The sequence below is a fragment of the Capricornis sumatraensis genome, chromosome 2 (genome assembly GCF_032405125.1).
Source record: "Capricornis sumatraensis isolate serow.1 chromosome 2, serow.2, whole genome shotgun sequence".
In the NCBI taxonomy this organism is placed as follows: Eukaryota; Metazoa; Chordata; class Mammalia; order Artiodactyla; family Bovidae; genus Capricornis; species Capricornis sumatraensis.
In genome coordinates this window covers 116,692,519-116,714,470 of record NC_091070.1, presented here as the reverse complement: position 1 = coordinate 116,714,470, position 21,952 = coordinate 116,692,519, and the positions used below count along the sequence as shown (strand labels likewise).

Below are 21,952 nucleotides of genomic sequence, written 5' to 3'. Positions count from 1 at the left end.
GGAGATCCAACCAGTCCATTCTGAAGGAGATCAGTCCTGGGATTTCTTTGGAAGGAATGATGCTAAAGCTGAAACTCCAGTACTTTGGCCACCTCATGCGAAGAGTTGACTCATTGGAAAAGACTCTGATGCTGGGAGGGATTGGGGGCAGGAGGAGAAGGGGACGACGGAGGATGAGATGGCCGGATGGCATCCCTGACTTGATGGACGTGAGTTTGAGTGAACTCTGGGAGTTGGTGATGGACAGGGAAGCCTGGTGTGCTGGGATTCATGCGGTCAAAAAGAGTTGGACACGACTGAGCGACTGAACTGAACTGAACTGAACTGACTGACTGACCCTTATGTTATCTTCTATTTTATGGTTTCAGTTTTTATATAATTATCCATGGTGGGTGGGTAAGCGGTGTGTGTGTGTAAGGGGTGTGTGTGTGTAAGGTGTGTATGTGTGTTTAAGGGGTGTGTGTGTACAGGGTGTGTGTGTGTGTGTTACCCATGATGTGTGGGTAAACTTGTATGTGTGTGGTACCCATGGTGGCTGGGAAAAGATGTGTGTGTGTGTGTGTGTGTGTGTGTGAAGGGTATGTGTGTGTAAGAAGTGTGTGTGTACAGGGTGTACGTATATGGGGGGTGTGTGCGTTACCCATGGTGGGTATGTAAACTTTGTGTGTGTGTGTGTTACCCATGGTGGGTGGGTAAACTGTGTGTGTGTTACCCATGGTGGGTGGGTAAACTGTGTGTGTGTTACCCATGGTGGGTGGGTAAACTCTGTGTGTGTGTGTTATTCATGGTGGGTGGGTAAACTATATGTGTGTGTGTGTGTGTTATCCACGGTGGGTGGGTACACTGTGTGTGTGTACCTGTGTGTAGGGATAACGGTTCTGGTTTCTCCTTGAGTCTTCGCTTTGTTGAGCACTTTAAGCACTTTATATACTTTATATCACGGTGTTATCCTTTCAGAGAAGTCAATTGAGGCTCAGAAGTTATACGATTGGCCCAAGTTAGACAACCAGTTAAGTAGCCATGATGGCCCCCCTGGGGTTTTAGTAACGTGCCACTCAACTGCACAGGAAAATAATGACAATTTGAATAGTAAACAACGACTGTTGAGAGCCTGAGTTCAAGGAATTCCAAACCTGTTCGACTCCCTGCAACCTCACCCCATCTTCCGCCCACTCCAGCCCTGTTAGCTTTAGGTCCCAGGGGTCAGCCCTTCCATTGGCTATTGGTTACAGGGCCTCATGCTCATACGAGGGGAAGTAGCCAATCAATGTGGTTCGTCCCCGCCCAGCCAGCCCGCGCTAGATCGCGTAATCGTTGCCCCTCCTGTGGCATGTCGGGAATTGTAGTCTAGTGAAGCATTGCTGCCTGCAGTGAAAGGAGATCGAGAACTACTAGATCCAGCGACCCGAGCGCCGCGCGGTCCAGCTTTTAGGAGTACCCCTCCAACAATCAGGATCTGCAACCCGCATCCAGGAACAGGTGAGAGAGGTCGAGGGCTGGGACCGGAGGCAGGGGCTAGAAACTCGGTCTTAACTCTGTAGCGCAACTTCAAGGCACAGGAGGTCCAGTCTGTTGCGTCGGTGTTCCCCCGTTTTGGGAGTTGGTGGGACCGACTAGCTGACACCGTGGATGTGCAGAAACTCCCGAACTCTGCCATGTGCTTTCCTGGAATCCCAGTATAACTGCACCCTGCTTTGCTCTTCCGCTGCGAACCCTACTCACCCACCCACCCAGTGTTGCTCCGAGGCTGTCAGCACAGTCCTGGCTCTGTGAGGCCCAGTCCCAGAGCCCCAGACTACATGTCCATAGTACCCAGGGGTTCTGCGTTCACGCCTCAAAGCCTGCGCTCCCCTCTCCCTGCCTACCAAGGGAGACTTGGGTTCTAGATTTGGCGCTGCCATTCCCCGGGTACCTCCTACCTCCTAGAGCCTCAGTTTGGCCTCTATAAAAGAGGGTGATTGAAAGATCCTCCCAGCCCCCGGTCCTGAGGTCCTTTACTCTGGATTCTTCAGTCTGTGCTCCAGAATTTGGAGGAAGCAAGCAAGAGTATAGCAATTCCAGAGGCTCCTTTGTGGAGACGTTGACGGTTTCTCAGCCGGGTAAAGTTGCGTGGCTTTGAGTCCTAGCCTTCTTATTTTAAGTATGATCAGCTGAGTCTCGGTTACCCAGCCGTACTTTTTGTTCCCTGCGTTTCTTTCTGTAAGTGCCCTCCAGCTTAGCCCAGAAGAGAGTGGGGCATTCTGGGTACAGAGGTGGAAGGTTGGAGGGTGACTTGGGGAGCTGACAGCGTGCATCTGCCTCTGGTGCTTGCCCCTGCAGGGAGTGCTCAATGCCCCCTCCCTATGCCACCCCCCATGCTGCCCCTGTCCCGCTGGCTGAGATCTGTGGGGGTCTTATTGCTGCCAGCCCCGTGCTGGGTGCCCCGGGACAGGTTGCTGGGTCCCCTACGGCGACCCACCCTGGGGCACGGGTGCCCAGTCCTGGGGGCCTGGCACAGTGCCCGCTGCTGGCGGCAAGCGTGGACAGAGGAGCCTCGGTGAGTCTGGCAGGGGTGAGGGGCCTTGGGGAGGGGAGCAGCTGATTAGGTTTCTGACTTGTCCTCCCTCTTGTCAGAGCATTTTACTCCTCCCTCAGAATGAATGGAGACCAGAAATTGGACGCGTTCGCCCAAGAAAGGCAGGATTTCATCCAGCACTTCTCCCAGATTGTCAAGGTGCTGACTGAGGAGGACATTGGGCACCCAGAGACAGGAGATGCCATTACCCGACTCAAGGAGGTGAGGGATTTACAACTTGAGAGGGTGAACCTTTGCAATCTCTGTACATGTGTGGGGTCTCTCTCTGGCTCTGGGGTGACTTTTGATAGGTGTGGGAACAGACTTTTATCTGAGAGACTCTGGGTTCATTCTGGAGGGGTCGGAGCCCAGGCAGGTCCAATCAGTCCAGCTTTGTGGTTCTGGTAGGCCAGACATACTGCTTTGCATAGGGGTGGATCTCCCTGGGGGTGAAGGCTTTGATCTGGGTAAGTGTTTGATTTTGTTAAGACAGGGAATTAGGTGTCCAGAAATCATAAGGGGCTATCTTGGCAGGGACCTGGGAGGAAGGGAGGAAGCAGTCTGAAGTGGGGCTGAGTAAAGGTAGTGTTCCATCAGAAACCCCTCCTCTAGGGCAGGAACTATTTGTTGAGATACCTACGTTGCCTTATTCTTTTGGAATATCTAGTGATTCTTTTTGTAATGCCATCTCATTTGTCTGAGGGAAACTAAGGAAAAGGAAGTCTGTACTGGGATGGAGATTAAAAAGGGAAGTCTTCCCAGTGAATTCCATCTGGTTGACAACAGGGCAGCAGAAGGCAAAATGAAAAGCCCCAGCAGGAGGCAATGCCACTGAAGGAGTAGTGGATGGTCCCCCCAACCTGAGTCCCCTCCAAGCTGTCCTCTGGCTAACCTGGGGAGGAGGGGGCTTGTCTTAGTTAAGTGAGAGGCTTTTTATTTGCAGATAGGCTGAACCGTGGAGGGGGGTCGCAGAGGAGGTGGCTGAGAAGGGAGGAATGGGGATGGGAGAGACCTGAGCTATCCATTCTATTGGCATGCACAAGAGTTTTCCCCGGGTTCAAGCCCTGTCTGGGTTTGGGAGCAGATCTTAATCTCCAGTATGGAGCCTTTCAGTGTTCTGAAGAAGACAACGCAGAGAGAGCCTGGGGACTGGGGAACTTCCTGCTCTGCCCCACGACTTGGAAGAAGCCAGGAGAGTAGTAGTTCAGGGGCTGCCTGGAGGAGGGGTTGGGATTGAGGAGGATAAAGTTAGGTTCCCTGGTCTCCGGTGGGAGAAAACAAGGAGAAATCTCAGAATAGCTGCTCTGCAGACCCTGATGCCTTCCTTGTCCCTCTGCTCTTTCCCCAGGTCCTGGAGTACAATGCCATCGGAGGCAAGTACAATCGGGGTTTGACGGTGGTGGTAACGTTCCGGGAGCTTGTGGAGCCTGGGAAACAAGATCCTGACAGTCTCCAGCGGGCCTTGACTGTGGGCTGGTGTGTGGAACTGGTGAGAAGGGTGGGGAGCAGCAGGCGAAGACGAGGTTTACTAGAGTGGGGGTGCCCTGGGTGGGATGGGGTGGGACGGGAGGGGAGGGATGGGCCTGAAACTCGGCTTCTCGGTTGTGTTTCTGTGCGTCTAGTGTGCTGTGGCCAGACTTAGTGACGAGGGGTTAACAGATGTGGGGAGGCCCTTTTACCGGAAGGTGCGTGTTTCACCTGTACTCTGGTGGTGGGCCCGGGCCTTGGAACTGGCCATGAAGTTGTCAGCTCTTTCTTGTGAGCTGAGGACAGCCACAAAAGTGAGATAGTTCTTCTAGATTATTTTATGGCAGAGATTGAACACTGGAAGCCTATTGGTAGTTTTTGAAAATATTTGAAAATTAAGTTCCCTAAATCTAGCAAAAGGAGAGATTTCACATGAAACCCCAGATGTCTTGTGTCACATGGAAAATTGCTAGATATGGGTCCAGAGTCCCTTATAGCAACAGTTGGCCGAAGTTGAATTGAAGCCACTTCCCCAAGACTGGAGATGGACTCTTCTTGTGTGGATCTGTTTTGCTCAGTCTTCCTGTCTCCAAGCTCAGTTGGTTCTTGAAGGTGTATGGTTTGCTGAGCTGGCCAAAAGTCTCCATTTTAGGGTTCCCAGGGGGACTAGGCTCTGGAGTTGGCGGGTGCTGGGCCATGAGGAGTGGGGAGATGAGCCCAGGAGGGAAGACGCTCTGGGCTTGGTGAATGACGGGTGATCCTGGCCTGTGGAGAGGAGCAGCTGGCCTGAGGGAGGGTGTGATGAGCTCAGCACGGGCCATGCTGTGTTCTTGGCGTGAGCAGATCAGGTGGAGCTGTCTGTCCTGCAGGTGGTGGAATTTCCAGTCTAGAGCTTGGAAGGGAGATGGGGCTATACAGTAGGGATTTGCCTCCAAGGGGGTAAAAGGATGCAGGCCTCACTGAGGAGGGGGCCCCTGGTGACAGAGGTGCCCTTCTAGGGATCGGTGGTGCTGAGGAGCCCATAGCCTCAGACAGCAGGCAGGGAGTGAAGGGCGGGAGGGCAAGGCAGAGCGGTGGGGGGCCCAGCAGTTCACCAGGTAAAATCAGTTGTCACTAACCTTAGCTGCGCTGTGGGTTCACCTGCGGTTGGGTTGGTTGGTTTTGACCAAACTGTGCTGCTTGTGGGATCTTAGTTCCCTGACGAGCGATGACCCTTGGTCCTGGCGGTGAAAATGCTGAGTCCTAACCACTGGACTTCCAGGGAATTCCCATGTTTTCTTAAACGCAGCTGTATTGTAGCCACTTCCCCATTTGAGCAGTCCACCATTGTTTTGGATGATTTTGTTATAATCTCTGCTTTTCTCTCCCTTTCACTTCTACCACATCTCCTTCAACCTCTTACTTTTCTATTCCAGCATTTACCTGCTAAAAACAAGGACATTTGCTTATATAACCACAACACCATTTTCACCTCTGTCTTAGTCTGTTTGGGCTGCTATAATAAAATAAGCTGGTTGGATAACATCACTGATTCAATGGACATGAACTTGGGCAAACTCAGAGGTAGTGAGGGACAAGGAGGCCTGGCATGCTGCAATCCATGGGGCTGCAAAGAGTTGGACACGACCTAGCGACTGAACAACAACAAAATACCAGTGATTGGGTAACTTATAAACAACAGAAAATTTATCTCTTACAGCTCTGAAGGTTGGGATGTGCGAGATTAAGGCACCCACCCATGTGACTGGGTCTTACCAGGAGTCAGACTTCTTTTCCTGATTCATAGCCAGCATCTTCTTGCTATGTCCTCAAGTGGAAGGGGCAAGGGAGCTCTTGGAGGTCTCCTTCATAAGGGCACTAATCCCTTGCATGAGGCTTCCACCCTCATGATCTGAGCACCTCCCAAAGGGTCCACCTTCTAATACTGTTATCTTTGAAGTTTAGGATTTCAGCATAGGAAATTTGGGGGGAAGCATTCAAATCAGAGCAACAGTCGTGATAGTTAACATTGATATCATAATATTATCTAATATATATTCCATATTTAAATATTCATAATTCTCCAATTGTCTACTATAAGGTTTTTTTTTTAAAAAAAACAAACATCTAGGACCCAAGCAGAAGTGATGCGTTGCACTTGTTAGTTTTCTTCAGTCTTTAGAATACTTCCTCCATTATAATGGACTTTTTAAAAGTCTAGGCCAATTGTCTGATAGAGTGGCTCACAGCCCAGTCTGATTAGTATCTAGAGGAAATAGGCAGGGGAGACATTTTGGTAAGAATGCAGTGTGGGTAATGTGGTGTGTTTCTCGTTACTTCCCACTGTAACACATACCTGGGGAGATTACTAAAAAAACCCACCCAATACTGGGGTAAAATCCCTGTGGATTTAATGTTCTCCTAATAAATAGAAAGTGCAGTTGGGGGGCAGAGGAGATTGAGGGAGGCCACGGAATGAATGCCCTTCAGAGATGATCTTGGTTGAGTGGTGCTGGTTGAAACCAGCTGGCCCTTGTAGCCACTCAGGGGAGGCAGTGGAGCTGTGGCTTCAGGGAACAATGCCACTCCACAGAGACACGTTGTAAATAAAATGTGTGCCCCAATGTGGAAAGCCCAGACCCCACTCCAGGGCGAGGTCAGAGGGAAGGGTCTTGGCCTGGAACGACAACAGCCCTTTCTGCACTGTGCACACCTGAGCTGGTGGGTAGTGGTGGGCACGTCCTCTGAGCAGATCCACTGGAACACACACAGGGATCAGGGTGGGGTGAAGGTTTAAAACCCATGTCTTCAAGGAATTCCTATAGTGGTCCAGTGGTTAGGGCTCAGCACTTTCACTACTGAAGCAGGGCCCAGATTCAATCCCTGGTCAAGGAACTAAGATCCCACAAGCCACGCGGTGTGGCCAAAAAGAAAAAAAAACCAACAAACCATGTCTTCACAAGCTGTTTGAGGGAGCCGGAATATGTAGCCTGGCTGCTAGAAGTATCTCCGGGAGAAGTTACAGTGCTTCATCCGCTCATGTCTTTCTTAGACAGACATTTATGGACCAGCACTGTGCTGGGCTTTGCAAATGCCATGCAGTCAGACACCTCGTCCCTGCCTCGAGGTAGTTCACAGTCCTGCAGGGAGCCAGCATAGTCTGGTACTTTCCAGGAGGCTGGCACTCAGAAGAGGAAGCCCTTTGAGGATGTTTAAGAGCCATGGGTGCAAGTTACCAGGAGTCAGACTTCAGTTCTACCCTATTAGACCCAGGCTCCTAAATGGGCTTCCTGAGGTGGGGTTTTGTTCCTGTTTGCTGGAGCGGGTAAGCAGTGCCCGGAGAGAATGCAGGAACTAGCCTTTCTTGTTCCTGAAGTCATGTAAAGTCACGCTGCATGAAGAAATCTTGCTTGAAATCCTCCCCAAAGTTTTTGGCCAGGGAGGCGTACAGTATATGAAGATATTTCATCATCTCCCTGACACCAGGGATTGTCTGGAGATCTGTTATATCTCTTACTCTGAAAACAAGGGAGCTTTTTGTCCCTTTTTATAGTTTGGAAGCCTGAGCCAAAGAAGTCATACAATTTTCCAAAGTCCCACAGCCCAGATTAAAAGTCCTCGGTGAACTTCCCTGGCAGTGCAGTGGTTGAGATTCCGTGCTCTCAGTGCAGGGGACACAGGTTCGATCCCTGATTGGAGAACTAAGATCCCACATGCCACACAGTGTGGCCAAGAAAACCAGTCCTCGGCCTCATCCTGACCTACCTTCTCTGTTCAGTGATTCTTAAAAGCAACATCTCTTACTGGTAAAAGGAACAATCATAAGGAGCCCTGGGACGCTTATTCCACTTTCCATCCCCCTAGCTCCAAGCCTTCTTCCTGGTGTCAGATGACATTATGGACTCATCCCTCACCCGCCGGGGGCAGACTTGCTGGTATCTGAAGGTAAGTGGGCAAGAAGGTAGTGCGGTGGGCATGACAACAGACCACTGGGAAAGGGTCACTTGGAGCCTATGGAGGAGGTGTTGCGGGTTCTTGGTATGAGTCTAGGCCAGAAGTTGATTGCTTGTTTTTCCGTGTCCCTGACAGCCAGGCATAGGTTTGGATGCCATCAATGATGCTTTCCTTCTGGAATCATCCATCTACCGCCTATTGAAGCTGTACTGTCGGGAACAGCCCTATTACCTGAACCTGATCGAGCTCTTCCTGCAGGTGTGCTGCAGACGAGGGCTCCCGCGGTGGCCTTGGCCTCTATGGGACATTCTTGTCCAGATGAGCCATGCTCACTGTCCTCAATGGGACAGTCTTGTTTTAGGGTGATAACCCAGGTTTGCCTGGAAGGGGAAGTAATTGAGGGAGGGAGTCGGGGCGGGTGGTGGTGGCGGCTTCCTTGTGTCTCTGTGATTGAAAGGAGTGGTAAAGGGGATGTGTGTGACTGTGTGGGCCTTGAGTTTGGGAGCCCTCTCTTCCTCCTGTCTTTCTGACCACCCAATTATCAACTGCTGTGGGCTGTAGGGCCCAAGATTTCAGAGTTCTCCAGCCCTGGAGAAAGCCCAGTTCACAGGCCATCTTCCTGCTCCTTAGAGTTCTTATCAAACTGAGATCGGACAGACCTTGGACCTCATCACAGCCCCCCAGGGCAACGTGGATCTTGGCAGATTCACAGAAAAGAGGTGAGGGACCCTGGGAACCACATCTGGACAGTGAGAGGGAGGGCTGGGAGGGGGTGCACAACCCTTCTAAGGAGTTTATCTCCTCCCTGCACGCAGGTATAAGTCTATTGTCAAGTACAAGACAGCTTTCTACTCCTTTTACCTTCCTGTAGCTGCAGCCATGTATATGGTGAGTGAGCCTCTTCATCCCTTGCTGCCCTGCTCACGTGGGCCTTTGAATAAGGAGGGCACGGAGCAGGCATGCCCCCACTGGGAATGGCTGAGTGATATTGAGCAAGTTACTTAATCTTCCTGAGTCTGTTTCCTCAGCTATAAGATGCGGATAAAATCCCCACCTGTGGGACTAATTATAAAAATGAACTGAGTGGTTTACATGAAAGTGGACAGCCCATCAAGGGGGAACAATGAATTCTCCATCTGTGTTCAGTAGTAGGAGTGGGGAGGGAGAAGACTAGATTCAAAGGCAATCAATGGGGTTAACTATCTATGCTGACCTTCTCCAAGTTTCCTTTCCATAGTGAAAGAATTTGGAAATGGTAAAAAGATTAGGAGTCAGGATCAGAGTGACTCAGGGACTGAGCCTTGTGAGAGAAGAGTCTGAGGGCCTCCAGAATGGACTCACCTCTGCTGTGACTTGCAAGAAGACCCATAGCTAATATCAGTGGGATGGAAGGTGGACCGTCAGCCAGGACTTCCTTTATCAGGGAAGCCAAGGATGTCTGAAAGGAGAGAAGACTTGGGGGGGGGGGGGGGCGCTGTACTGGGGCAAGACCCTCTTCATGGGAGGAAGCAGCCAGGAAGATGCAGGCACCTCTGGTGTATGACTTGTTAACCCCCTTTTCACTGTAGGCGGGCATTGATGGGGAGAAGGAGCATGCCAATGCCAAGAAGATCCTGCTGGAGATGGGAGAGTTCTTTCAGATTCAGGTAGGAAGGCATGGGGCACTGGCAGAAAACAGGCTCAAGCTTTGCTCCTTCCCTGCCTTACAGTCTCTTCATTCCTTCTTTTCTGTACCCCCTCTGCCCAGGATGATTACCTTGATCTCTTTGGGGACCCCAGCGTGACGGGTAAGGTCGGCACAGACATCCAGGACAACAAGTGCAGCTGGCTGGTGGTTCAGTGTCTGCAGCGGGCCTCTCCAGAACAGCGCCAAATCCTGCAGGTGCCCTAGCGTGTGCTGTGGACCCCCAAGCTGTGAACTAGGGGAAAGAGCAGTGGTTTTTCAATGGGCGTGATTTGACACACACACGCACACACACACGCCTGCCCGCCCGCCCTGGCATTTGACAGTGTCAGGAGACATTTATTTTTGTCACTATAACTTGGTGTGTGTGTGTGTTTGCCACTGGGATCCCTAGTGGGTAGAAGCCAGAGATGCTGCCAAATACCACATATACAGTAGCTTCCCACAAAGAGCTATCTGCCAGAAATTTCAAATGGGCCAAGGGTTGAGAAACCCTGGGGTAGAGGAAGCTGAGGCCTGAACCCCGACTGAGTGAGGATTTGGGATGGGGACGGGGCGTGGGGGGGTGCTGGAGTTTGAGATCATAGCTACTCAGAGACCCTTGAAACTGGAGGCAGGAATGGAATGAATAAATGGCATTGGAGAAGTTCTGGATGGGGGAGTGGAGGGGACCTAGAGGTGTTGGGGGAAGGATAATAAGCCCGTTTTCCTACCCCCGACCCTTCAGGAGAACTATGGGCAGAAGGAGGCTGAGAAGGTGGCCCGAGTGAAGGCGCTCTACGAGGAGATGAATCTGTCGGCTGTGTACATGCAATACGAGGAAGACAGTTACAGCCACATTATGGGTCTCATCGAGCAGTATGCTGCGCCGCTACCCCCAGCCATCTTCCTGGGGTTAGCACAAAAGATCTACAAGCGGAAAAAGTGACCTAGAGTCTGTGAAGGTGGGGAAGGGAGGCTTCTCAATAAATTATTGTCTAACCTGTGGTTCTTCCGTTTCTGCTTGTGCCAGCCAGGGGTGCAGCTTTGTCCAGAATGGGCAGGGTGGGGGTCAGTTGCATGGAAGCCGGAACCTCAGGCTTTGATTTCAGGATCCCCTTGGGACTAAAAGGTCCCTTCAGTGGGATCTTAGCATCAAAAGCCCTTGAGCTGGGCCTGGGTGGGTGACACAGGCGAAAGCGTCAAGCGCTGGGGGCTGGGTCTGAGCCTCGCCACGCCCATGCGTGGAGGGGCGCGGCTGCGCAGCGCTGGCGGGTCTTCCCAGCGCCCCTCCCCTCCAGTCTGTGCGGGCTGGGCGGGGACCGCAGCCGCGGAGCCGGATGCGGCTCCAGACGCCGGAGCGGCTGCAGGAGGACCCTGGTGAGGATGGCTTGGCCTGCGGGTGTGGATGGATGGATCGGGGCTCGCGGGGTGGGGCAGGTGAGGGGAGCAGTAAAAAATAGAGAAGGGCTGGGGTGGAGCTGCACCATAGAGACAAGTGCAGAGAGGATGGGACAGACATGCTGGTGTTCGCAGCAGGGTGAAGGTGCACCGCGGCTGTAGGCTGTAGGCTGGAGCCTGGAGCCGAGGCCCGTGCCGGCAGGCCTGCCCGCTGGAGTTGACAGGCTGACGGTTGCTCCTGCAGCTTGGGCCTTTCCCCCACGCCTGCCCCTTTCCTGCATCAACCACCCGAACGCACCTCCCCCAACCCCATTTCAGATCATCTGGGCGGGGCCTCTCGACCCCTTCCCCTGGGAGTGGGGCTGGGCCAGATTGCAGCAGAGAGGACCAGGGTCCCTTCTGGGTCCCATCGTTTTACAAGCCTCCGCACCTCCAAGGAGATCGAGGACGCAGCCGCATTCTCTGACCCTCCCCGCCCCATTCTCCGGGGTGGGGGTTACATTCGACTCCACCTGCAAACACTGCAGCGGAAACTAATAGCCAGTCGATGTCTGTTTGCATCTCATTTAAATATTGTCCAAGGCGCCCTTCCATGCCTGCCCCAGCACCTAAGTCACCTTGGTGTTTTTCCCGCGGCCCGCACCCTCCCTGGCTGGGTTTCACTATCCCTCTCTTCTAGGGCTGCATCTGCGGTTGCCAGGCAAGTGGATGTGAGAGGGCTGATCCTCCTCATTCTCTAGAGGCCATCCCGTCGCCGCCGGGACCATGCTGTCCCCTCAGAGGGCTTTACTCTGCAACCTCAACCACATCCACCTCCAGCATGTCTCTCTAGGCCTGCATTTGTCCCGCCGTCCGGAGCTCCGGGAGGGGCCCTTGAGCACATCCCCTCCCCCAGGGGACACCGGGGGCAAGGAGAGCCGGGGCCCCTGCAGTGGGACCTTGGTGGACGCCAATTCCAACAGCCCAGCAGTGCCCTGCCGATGTTGCCAGGAGCATGGGCCAGGCCTAGAAAACCGGCAGGACCTAGCACAGGAGGAGGAGGGGGCTGCCTCTCCCTCAGACCCAGGCTGTTCCTCCTCTCTCAGCTCCTGCTCAGATCTTAGCCCCGATGAGTCCCCCATCTCAGTCTACTCCAGGGACCTCCCTGGCAACGAGGATGTTCACCCTCAGCCCAGCATCGTTCCCCTGGAGCAAGGCTCCCCTTTGGCTTCTGCAGGCCCAGGCACCTGCTCCCCAGACAGCTTTTGTTGCTCTCCGGATTCCTGCTCTGAAGCTTCGTCTCCATCCGGTCCAGGCCTGGACTCCAATTGTAATGCCCTGACCACTGGCCAGGACCTCCCTTCCCCAGGGCTAGAGGAAGAGGAGGAGGCCGAGGAGCAGGACCTCCCTACCTCTGACCTCCCAGAGGCTGATGATGAGAAAATTGATGCTGGGAAAACCGAACCCAGTTGGAAAATCAACCCCATTTGGAAAATCGACAAAGAGACAACTGATGCTAGCTGGAAAATCACTGAGAACAATAACTCGGGTTGGAAAGTCAATGGGAATACTATTGAATGTTGGAAAACTGAACCTGGAAAATTCGACTCCAGTTGGAAAACCAATACAGAAATAACTGATTCTGGTTTGAAAACTGATGCAGGGAAAATTGATGGGGGATGGAGAAGTGACGTCAGCGAGGAGCCGGTGCCCCACCGGACAATCACGTCCTTCCACGAGCTGGCCCAGAAGCGCAAGCGGGGCCCAGGGCTGCCCCTCGTGCCGCAGGCCAAGAAAGACCGCAGTGACTGGCTCATCGTCTTCTCTCCCGACACCGAGCTGCCCCCGACAGGCTCGCTCGGCAGCTCCCAGGCGCCTCCCCGGGAAGTCACCACCTTCAAGGAACTCCGGTCCCGAAGCCGGGCTCCGCCCCCGCCAGTCCCGCCCAGAGACCCCCCAGCTGGCTGGGCCTTGGTCCCACCTCGGCCCCCACCGCCACCCGTCCCTCCTCGGAGGAAGAAGAACCGACCTGGGCTGCAGCCCATAGCAGAGGGGCAGCCCGAAGAGGGCAGGGCGGGCAGCCCAGCTGCTGGTGAGGAGGCCCCAGCTTCAAAGGAGCCGGAGCAGCCAGGTCCTCAGGCTGGCACTGAAGGTAAGTGGCCATAGGAGGTGGCGAGAGGAGGGCTGGCCTTTGGCCTCCCTACACCTCCAAAGCTTCCGACCCGACCCCCTGTCTCCCCTCCATTCTGTGTGTCCCATCCCACCCATCCTTCCCGTCCCCTGCTACCGGGAGCGCTCCGGGAAAGGGAAACTGGGTGGGTCCTTGGGTTACGGGGGGACTAACTCTTTGCTCCCTCTTTCTCCCGCCCCTCCTTGCCTGGCTGCCCATCCCGCTGGCCTCCTTCCCCTCCGCATCTGCCCCGCCAATCCCGCCTGCAGCCGGTCCCCTCCTGCTCCCTCGGCCCCTGGTTTTTCGGTTCTCGGCTGACGGGCGCCCCCTGTTGCAGGGTGGGAGCGCGGCCGCAGCTGGGTCTCTGCTCCTGGCGCCTCTGGCTAGCTGGCCAGGCGCTGGGCTGCGGCTCCTGGGGGCACCGAGTACCCCGGAGGAGCAGCTGCTGCCCGTCCGCCTGTCCCCGGTGGGGGCCTATTCGCCTCCGGCTAGGGGGGACCTTCCCTGCCTGGCCAGCCCTAAGCTGGCACTGCTGCTGTCCCCGCTCTTTCCCAGAAGTAGCACCTTCCCCCCCGTGGCTTCCCCACCCTGCCAGGTACCCGCCCCCCCGCTGCCACGGCCACCTCGTCCGCCGAAGGCCCCTCGCTGGACCAGGAGCCCACCGCCTCCGCCCAGGCTACGTAAGACGGATGGGGGCCAGCCCCGCGGGCCACGCCTCAGGCGGGGCTGCCCCGCCCACTCCAAAGCCCCACCCATCCTCGGCCAGACCTTTGCTTTAGTTTTTTCCCGGGGTACCCGGCTGGGTCCAGCTCTTCGACCTGGGCGATTCCAAGATCATTGGTCCTGGGGAGTCTGGTCTTGCTAACTCCCCGTGCTGGGCGAAGTTTGCTGCTTTCCCAGCTGTGTGGCCGGGACATAGTGGATACAGGCTTAGCCGGCTTCCACGCACAGCTTAAGGGCGTCCCAGCAAGTCCATTGTTAAGGACCTTGGGTCACACCCTCTGTGAAATTCCCTGGCCAGTGTAGTTCGAGCCTGACCCTCACCTTGTACGGGAAGGGTGAAGGGTGAAGTTCGCTCAGCTCACTGGCCAAAGGGGGTTCTGGTCACTCCTTCCCCTTGGGGCCAGCCCCAGTGGGCTGCAGCGAGAGGCCCTCCGCCTAGCTGGCGCAGGACCCAGGTTTCCCCTTTCCGGCGCCTTCCAGCCTCCCAATCCTTGGGTCTGCTCTCCCTCCGTCTCTCCTCCCATTCCCGTCTGTCTGTCTTTCCATTGGTCCAGGCTCCCCACGTGCTCCCCTGGGTCCCCGCGGACCTGACGTCCCCCCCTCCCCCGCCACCGCCCGCCAGGGGGTGGGGGGAGTGGCGGGCACAAGGCTGCCCCTCCCTTCCCTGCCCTGTCATCTCCCGCCTTTCAGGGCCCAGCCTGGCAGGCGGGAGGGAGGTGAGCACGGTTGCCCCACGCTGGGACTTCCGGGATCGAGGAGTGGGAGCTGGGCTGTGAGGAAGGGAAATGGGAACAGAGAAATGGGGAGCAGGGCGGCAGTACTGAGATACGTGCAGGTTTTCACTCCGGGAGCTGCCCTGTGCTCCCCGGAGCCCTAGACTCCTTTCCCCAAGACTTCAGGGGCGGGGGTGTCTAGACCCATAGGCGATGACCCTTGTGAACGCCTGGAGTCCTCGGGGGTGACCCCTGGTAAGTGTCAGTCGTTCTTCCCTTATCCCAGTCCGTAGTTCCTGGTCATTCGCCGGCATCCCCGGGGCCCAGCGACTGTGGATGGCAGAAGCCCAGAGTGGGACTGGCCAGCTGCAGGAGCAGAAAAAAGGTAGGACACCCTGACTTTTGACCCTTGGTTTGGAAATCAACTTCCCCTCACTTAGGCCCTCCTCTCTCGGTCAAATTGTGTGAACTGGCCTGTCTGAGTCCTTCGGGGTTTGCCTGGGGAGAGATAAGGGGCTTTGACACTACTCTTTCCTTGCCCCCCTCCCAGGTCTCCTGATAGCTGTTAGTGCTTCAGTGGATAAAATCATCTCTCACTTTGGGGCCGCCCGGAACTTGGTTCAGAAGGTGAAGGTGCCTGTAGGGAGGGTGTTGGGGGGTGAGGAGGGGCATGTAGCTCTGAGGGTGCAGGGGAAGGCTGGAGGTATCCCTGGACCCATGCCCATTGCGCTGCCTCCAGGCCCAGTTGGGGGATAGCCGTCTGAGCCCAGACGTGGGGCACCTGGTGCTGACCACCCTCTGTCCGGCCCTCCATGCTCTGGTGGCCGACGGGCTGAAGCCTTTCCGGAAAGACCTCATCACTGGGCAGCGGCGGAGCAGCCCCTGGAGTGTGGTGGAGGCGTCTGTGAAGCCAGGTGAAGGGGGGGAGTGTGGGACTGGGCAGAGGGCAGGGCTGGGGTCTGGCTGACAGCGGCCTGTGTCCTCAGGCTCCAGCACTCGTTCCCTCGGCACCCTGTATAGCCAGGTCAGCCGTCTGGCCCCGCTGAGAAGCAGCCGTAGCCGCTTCCACGCCTTCATCCTGGGCCTCCTCAAGTGAGTGGCCTTCTCTCTGGTGTCCCTCCCACAGCCTGGGGACTGCAGGGTTGTCCTGGGTGGGACATATGGTGGGTGCCCCATGTCTCCAGAGAAGGCCTTCCCTGGCCTAGTCTTATTTCCCATCCTCCACCCACAGGGGGCTGGTGTCCCTGACTTCTATTCCCTCCTCTCTCCCCCAGCACTAAGCAGTTGGAGCTGTGGTTTTCCAGTCTCCAGGAAGATGCAGGTCAGAGGCTCAAATGGGAGAGGATGGGCTTGCTAGACTAGGGGAAGTAGGAAAAGGGATCTCTTCTGATGGTTCCCCCTGATGCCGGAATGCTTTTGATCCAGATCTCCAATCTTACTACTCTTCTGCTTGGAACTCTTTTTGAAAAATTAATTTATTATTTATTTGGTTGCATTGGGTGTTCATTGCTTTGTGTGGCTTTCTCTAGTTACAGCTAGTGGGGGCTATGCTTCATTGCTGTGAGTGGGCTTCTCATTGTGGTGGCTTCTCTTGTTGCAGGCACAGGCTCTAGGGTGATTGGGCTTTAGTAGTTGTGGCACATGGGTTTATCTACTCCGGGGCACGTGGAATCTTCCCAGACCAGGGATTGAACCTGTGTCCCCTGCATTGGCTGGTGGATTCTTATCCACTGCACCGCCAGGAATGTCCTGCTTAGAACTCTTTTAAGGAGTCTTATTAATAGGAGGAATGACCCTAATCCTCGCTCTACCCTGCAAAGACTTGGTTATCCGGCCTTTGCCTTCAGGTTTGGGGCTTTCCCTGGTCGACAGTCTCCTTTTCAGTTCTTTCTGCCCCAGGGCCCTTCTTTTGCTGTGCCTCCTCCTCCAGCAGGGCTTCCTGCTCCTCCTGCCTCCTCATTAACTTTCATTCATCCTTTGGGTCCCTCTTCAGTGAGCTCCACCCCCATTCCCTACCCCACCTACCCATTTTGCTCCCATGGCCCTCAAGTCCTCCTTTTTGTTACTTATATACTTGCTGCTGGGCATCCCAAGTGGCACTAGTGGTAAAGAATCTGCCTGCCAATGCAGGAGACCCAGGAGATGAAGGTTCGAACCCTGGGTTGGGAAGATCCCCTGGAGGAGGGGACAGCATCCACTCCAGTATTCTTGCCTGGAGAATCAGGGACAGAGGAGCCTGGCGGGCTATGGTCCATGGAGTTGCAAAGGGGCACGACTGAATCGATGCAGCCTGCGTGCATACTTGTCGCCACACCCCTCTCTAGGTGGGGGTTCCACAGCAGGGACGTGGCAGCCCTGTATCCTGCCGAGTCCCCCTCTCTCTGCCCCAGTGGAGAACGAGCCCCAGGAGGGTGTTTGTTGACTTCCCAGCTGAAGCCCTTGGACGAGGCCCAGAGCAGGGGCTGACGGTAGCCTGCTCTTTCCCAGGCCTGCTGTCCCTCCTGTACCTGCCCACTGGCTTCTTCTCCCTGGCCCGGGCTGGCTGCCCCTCCTTGTCCACAGAGCTGCTGCTCCTGCTGCAGCCATTGTCGGTGCTCACCTTCCACCTGGACCTGCTCTTTGAACACCACCACCACCTGCCCCTGGGGCCGCCTCAGGCCCCACCGCCCCCAGGCTCACCTCCGGCCCTGCAGCAGACTGTGCAAGCTGTGCTGCACTGGGGGGGTCGGCTGGCCCAGAGCCTCCGGGGGGCTTCTGGGGAGGCCCCTCCGGGCCCTTCAGCCCCCTCAAGCTCTCCCAGCCCCTGCAGCTGGTGGGAGCAGCTGACCCAGGCCTCCCGGGTCTATGCGTCTGGTGGTGCCGAGGGCTTGCCTCTTCCCCGGTGGGGGTCCAAGCGCACCCAGACTGCAGCTGAGGCCGCACCGGAGAGGTCCCTGCACACAGAGGAAGCAGCACCAGGCAGAGGCATATGGCTGGGGAGACTGTTCGGAGTGCCTGGGGGCCTTGCAGAAACTGAGAGCGGAGCCCCAAAGTCCAGGTAATGGGGTCCCTGGCCCCCTCCATGACCTCTGACCCCCTCTCAGAGCCCTCAGTCAGCCCAATTTGTTTTTGGTGCACTGGGTGCTGGCAGGATCCTGACCAGGGATTGCGCTCAGGCCCTGGCAGTGAAAGCAGAGTCCTAACCTTTGGACCACCAGGGAACTCCCTCAGTCACTCTTAATTTGAAACTCGGTAGGGATCCTTTAGGTCCGAGGTTGACAGCCTGGCTTTTCTACAGCCATGATGGTTATATTCTTAAGTCATGAACTTTTAACAGTTATTAAATACCTGCATGATATTGTCCACTTTTCCTCTTGGCTCTCAAAGCCAAAAATACTTTCTGGCTCTTTAGAAAAAAAGGAAATATTTGCGGACTCCTGCTCCAGGGTTTGACCATTGGTGGCTCAGTGGCTCAGGTACTCGTTAGTGACCCTCTGGAGCTAAGCCTGCTGGTTCCGTGGTCCCTTTGTGGCTTTTGGTGTGGTAGGCCTTCACTGTCACCTCCCTAATCACCTTAAAGGCAACTGTGTCCCATGACTGCCACTCTGCCCTCAGCAGTGACCAGCTCCTGACCTCTTGAACCACAGTTGGGTCCCTCAGCCTCTCCCTCCCTCCAAAGTCCCAGATCCTTGGCTCTTTTTGTGGAGGTGGGCTGACCTCTGTGACCCTGCATCCTTTCCTCCAGGAGACCATCCAGCTGGTTGCCCCCGACAGTGAGTGTGTTGGCTCTGGTGAAGCGGGCGGCACCTCCTGAGGCTCCCTCGTCTCCTAAGGAGCTTGAGGTCTCAGAACCTAGCACGGCGCAGACCCACAGGTAAGGAGGGTCAGGGAGAAGCACTGGTGTGCATGTGTTATGTTACATGTGTGGGTTTTTCTGACTTCACAGTGTGGGTGGGAGGTGATGTAGTCAGACAGTGCTTGGTTCGCATTGCATCTTTGCTGTTTATTATTAGTGTGATACTAGTTTCTCTGAACCTTTAGTTTCTTTTTCTGTAAAAAGAGGATACTTTATATTTTTTTAATGGTTGTTATGAAGACTAAACGTGATTTTATAAAAGTATGAACATGCCCAGTTACTGGTCAATTTTATTACTGTATGAGTGTACGATGAATGCGTGTGTGTCCCCTGGGGGACTGGGCTTCCCTTTAGTGGGGCCTTCTAATTTGGCACCAGGGGCTGTGTCATCTTTAGGGTCTGGCTTCTTTTAGGTTCTCAATCCACTGAATTTGGCTTCTTTTCTGGGGGAGCTGTTCTGGGTCTTTGTCGCTGCTCGAGCTCCTCTCTAGTTGTGGCTCTGGCTTCTCTTGTGGAGCAGGGCTCTAGGGTGCAACAGCTTCAGTAGTTGTGACTCCTGGGCTCTAGAGCACAGGCTCAGTAGTTGTGGTGTGTGGGCTTAGCTGCACTGTGGCATGAGGGATCTTCCTGGATCAGGGATGGAATGCATCAGGGATGCATTGCAGGTGGACTCTACTACTGAGTCATCAGGGACACCCCTGAATCAGGTTTCTTGATTTTCCATTCAAGTACTTTTCAAGCACATACTATGCACTTAGCATTATACTGGAGGAGGGAATGCAAAGGGAAACCTGTTGGAATCTCTGCCCTCAAGGAGCTTGTACTCCAGTGGGGATACCAGTTAATAAATCAGCACTTACCATTCTGTGTGCTAAAGACTCTGGGGAAGGAAGATAGCCCTTTGAGCCATACAGACAGGGCTTCTTCCCGAGGTCTGGGGACTCAGAGAAGCCTAGTGATGGTGTGGGCTACGCATCTTGCAGAAGGGACAGGATGCCAAGGTGGAGAAGGCAAAGTGCGGTAAGTGAGGAACTATGAGTACATGGCTGGAGTGGAGGATCCTGGCAGTGGTGATAGGGAGGTCAGAGGTGTCAGCAGACCAGTGAAGGAAGCTGGGTATCACTCCGAGGCAGTGGGAGGCAATTAAAGGGTCTTAAGCCCAGGGATGATAAGTTTTAGAAGGATCTCTACTGCTGTGTGGAGAATGGAGAGGGTGGTCAGGATTCAGGCAGACCAGTTAGATATATGCCAGTGGTCCAGAGAGTATAGAGGCCTAAACTAAGATAATGGCAGTGAAGCTGAAGATAAATAGAGTGGTGGGAGAAACCAACATCAAACAGGTTTCGGTGATTGATTGGATGTAGAGACTGAGATCCCTTTTTACCAGGAATAACTGTATAGGTGATGCCATTTACCACTATAGGGGACCTAAGAGGAGGGACTAGTTTGGAGGGTTAAGATGAGTCATTTAGTTTGCATATGTTGAATATGAAGCACCAGAGAAGTGCAAATTACATTAAATAACGAGCTAAAGAGTGGGTCTGGAGCTTAGGAGAGGGCTGGGGCCCCAAACAAATCAACATGTTCAAAAGACTTGGTCCCCATGAGCCCAACTGATGTTTACTGAGCTGAACCAACAGGGACATACGTACCGTGGAGGTGGGGAGGTGAGGCTGGCGACAGGCACCCCCACCTCACTTCATTCCAGCGTCTCCCTCTGGCTCCTCACAGGGCAGTCCGGGCTCTCTGTGACCACACTGCTGCAGGACCTGACCAGCTGAGCTTCCAGCGAGGGGAAGTGCTGCGTGTCATCGCCACTGTGGACGAGGACTGGCTCCGCTGTGGGAGGGATGGAGCGGAGGGGCTGGTACCCGTGGGGTACACCTCCCTTGTTCTCTAGGCCTAGCACCTTTTCCTTTCCTGCACCTCTCTCTCCCTTCTGTCACCTGGGAATGGAATGGCCTGTGAATACTCACCCATGTATACTGACTGTCCCCAAAGTACCTTCCCTGTCTGTAAAATGACACTTTCCTCTCATAGCCATTTCTGCTAATATCTAAAATAAACTTTTCCTTCCCTCCCATACCCATCTATAAGGTGAAATCTGCTCTTTGAAAATATATAAAAAGGAATTTCCCTCCATGCCATCTCTTTCCTCTTTCCAATCTGTATTCTGCAAAATGGAAATCTAGCCCCCCTCTATCTTCTTCCTCCGTAAGTGGACTGCACCTCTATATATGCCTCGGTTCCCAAGACTTGAAGGGCCTGTGTAGTCTTCCTGTGTATGGAACCTTCCCCCACCTCACCCATCCCATGTTGCCTGTATTTATGATGTACTCATGCTGGACTAGGTGCTGAAGTCTGGACACCCCTGGTGGGTGGGCCTGTGGTGTTGGTCTGTCCCTTTCCTCCTTTGTCCCAATAAAGAGTGGGAGTTGAATGTGTCGTCACTGTGGGTTTCAGGACATAGGCTATGGGGGAGGGGTGGGAGGCTGTGTCTTGGGGAGCCCAAGGGAGATGCTTCCTTCCTAGCTGGGTCTAGTTCTGTTCCTTGAAAGGTAGCCCCTGATTGGTGCTGACTCACTGAAGTGCATCTCTAGTCTGAGACTTGATTGCTTTGCTTAGACTGATAAGTAGGAGCCTGAGTAGATACGGGAGAGCTGGGAAGACTTAGTCCATGAAATTGTACTTACAAGCTTCATAGCTGAGGTGATGGGAAAGGATTAAAAGGTGTTAAAAAGGGACACATTTTTTTTTTCTATTTAATATCACCATTCCGTGGTGATATAATTTTAGGAAGCATAATAACTTGACATCTATTACTTTGTTAGGAATTAATGAGTTTCCTTTCAGTCTGTTGAAATGAGAATAGCTAAACGCTCTAGAGCCTGGAGGATGGGGGTAGAAATCACTACAGATGATTGCCTACAGGAGAATTACTAAAAGATTAGAAGACTAGAAAGCTATAATCAGCTAATAGGAAAGTTAGGGGGCAGCTGAAAACTGTGAGGTGAAAGAGAAGAAAAATATTTTAAATTTTCCTTCATCTTTGGAAACTTGGTTAAGAGCACAACGGGCTGCTGTTGGGAGAAAGGACTTGAGAAAGTAAGAGCTGACGCCTTGGAAATACTCAGGGGTAGGGTTGGTTAGACTCAACTGTCTCATACTTTTGCCATTTTCTAAGATTTAATGTTTCCATTCCTGGCCAATTTATGATATTCATCTGCTCCTTGCTTTAATTTTGCTTTTTGTGTTTGGTGGTCCTCTCAGCTTTAGACCTCAGTTTGCATTTCAGGTATTTTCTAGGGTGATGTTTTTCAAACTGGATTTTGACTGCCTCTGAGAATTCCTAGTCATTCAATATATTCTTAAGAGTGGGAGTACTCAAGATTATGAAGCTTCTTCAATTGCAAACTACTACTGCAAAAGAAGTTTTATTTTTATGTTTTAAGTTATAAAACAGTAGATATGGAAGACTATGCTTTGGGACCAATATTTCTTAAAGTGAGATCTT

General features: G+C 53.8%; 2 protein-coding genes across 9 annotated transcripts; both read left to right on the top strand.

Moving 5' to 3' along the window:
• The first annotated feature begins 1,379 nt into the window (after positions 1-1,379).
• On the top strand, positions 1,380-10,619 carry FDPS (farnesyl diphosphate synthase). 4 transcript variants are annotated; one of them, XM_068964544.1, is made up of 10 exons: positions 1,380-1,479; positions 2,614-2,776; positions 3,903-4,043; positions 7,865-7,945; positions 8,090-8,212; positions 8,585-8,673; positions 8,770-8,842; positions 9,523-9,600; positions 9,702-9,836; positions 10,366-10,619. In XM_068964544.1, exons 2-10 carry the CDS (start codon positions 2,636-2,638, stop codon positions 10,564-10,566), a joined length of 1,062 nt encoding a protein of 353 aa, XP_068820645.1. In that variant the 5' UTR covers positions 1,380-1,479; positions 2,614-2,635; the 3' UTR covers positions 10,567-10,619. The 4 variants fall into 4 exon arrangements, with proteins under 4 accessions (XP_068820645.1, XP_068820648.1, XP_068820646.1 ...); XM_068964547.1 differs by having other exon boundaries at positions 1,444-1,479; positions 2,635-2,776; XM_068964545.1 differs by lacking the exon at positions 1,380-1,479 and adding an exon at positions 1,527-2,099.
• Positions 10,620-11,783: 1,164 nt separating this feature from the next.
• RUSC1 (RUN and SH3 domain containing 1) lies at positions 11,784-20,851 on the top strand. 5 transcript variants are annotated; one of them, XM_068964535.1, is made up of 10 exons: positions 11,784-13,149; positions 13,437-13,847; positions 14,890-14,988; positions 15,154-15,230; positions 15,343-15,517; positions 15,590-15,695; positions 15,878-15,924; positions 17,091-17,640; positions 18,328-18,456; positions 20,170-20,851. In XM_068964535.1, exons 1-10 carry the CDS (start codon positions 11,784-11,786, stop codon positions 20,336-20,338), a joined length of 3,129 nt encoding a protein of 1,042 aa, XP_068820636.1. In that variant the 3' UTR covers positions 20,339-20,851. The 5 variants fall into 5 exon arrangements, with proteins under 5 accessions (XP_068820636.1, XP_068820638.1, XP_068820639.1 ...); XM_068964537.1 differs by lacking the exon at positions 13,437-13,847; XM_068964538.1 differs by lacking the exon at positions 13,437-13,847 and having other exon boundaries at positions 15,878-15,931; positions 17,413-17,640.
• The last annotated feature ends 1,101 nt before the right edge of the window (positions 20,852-21,952 follow it).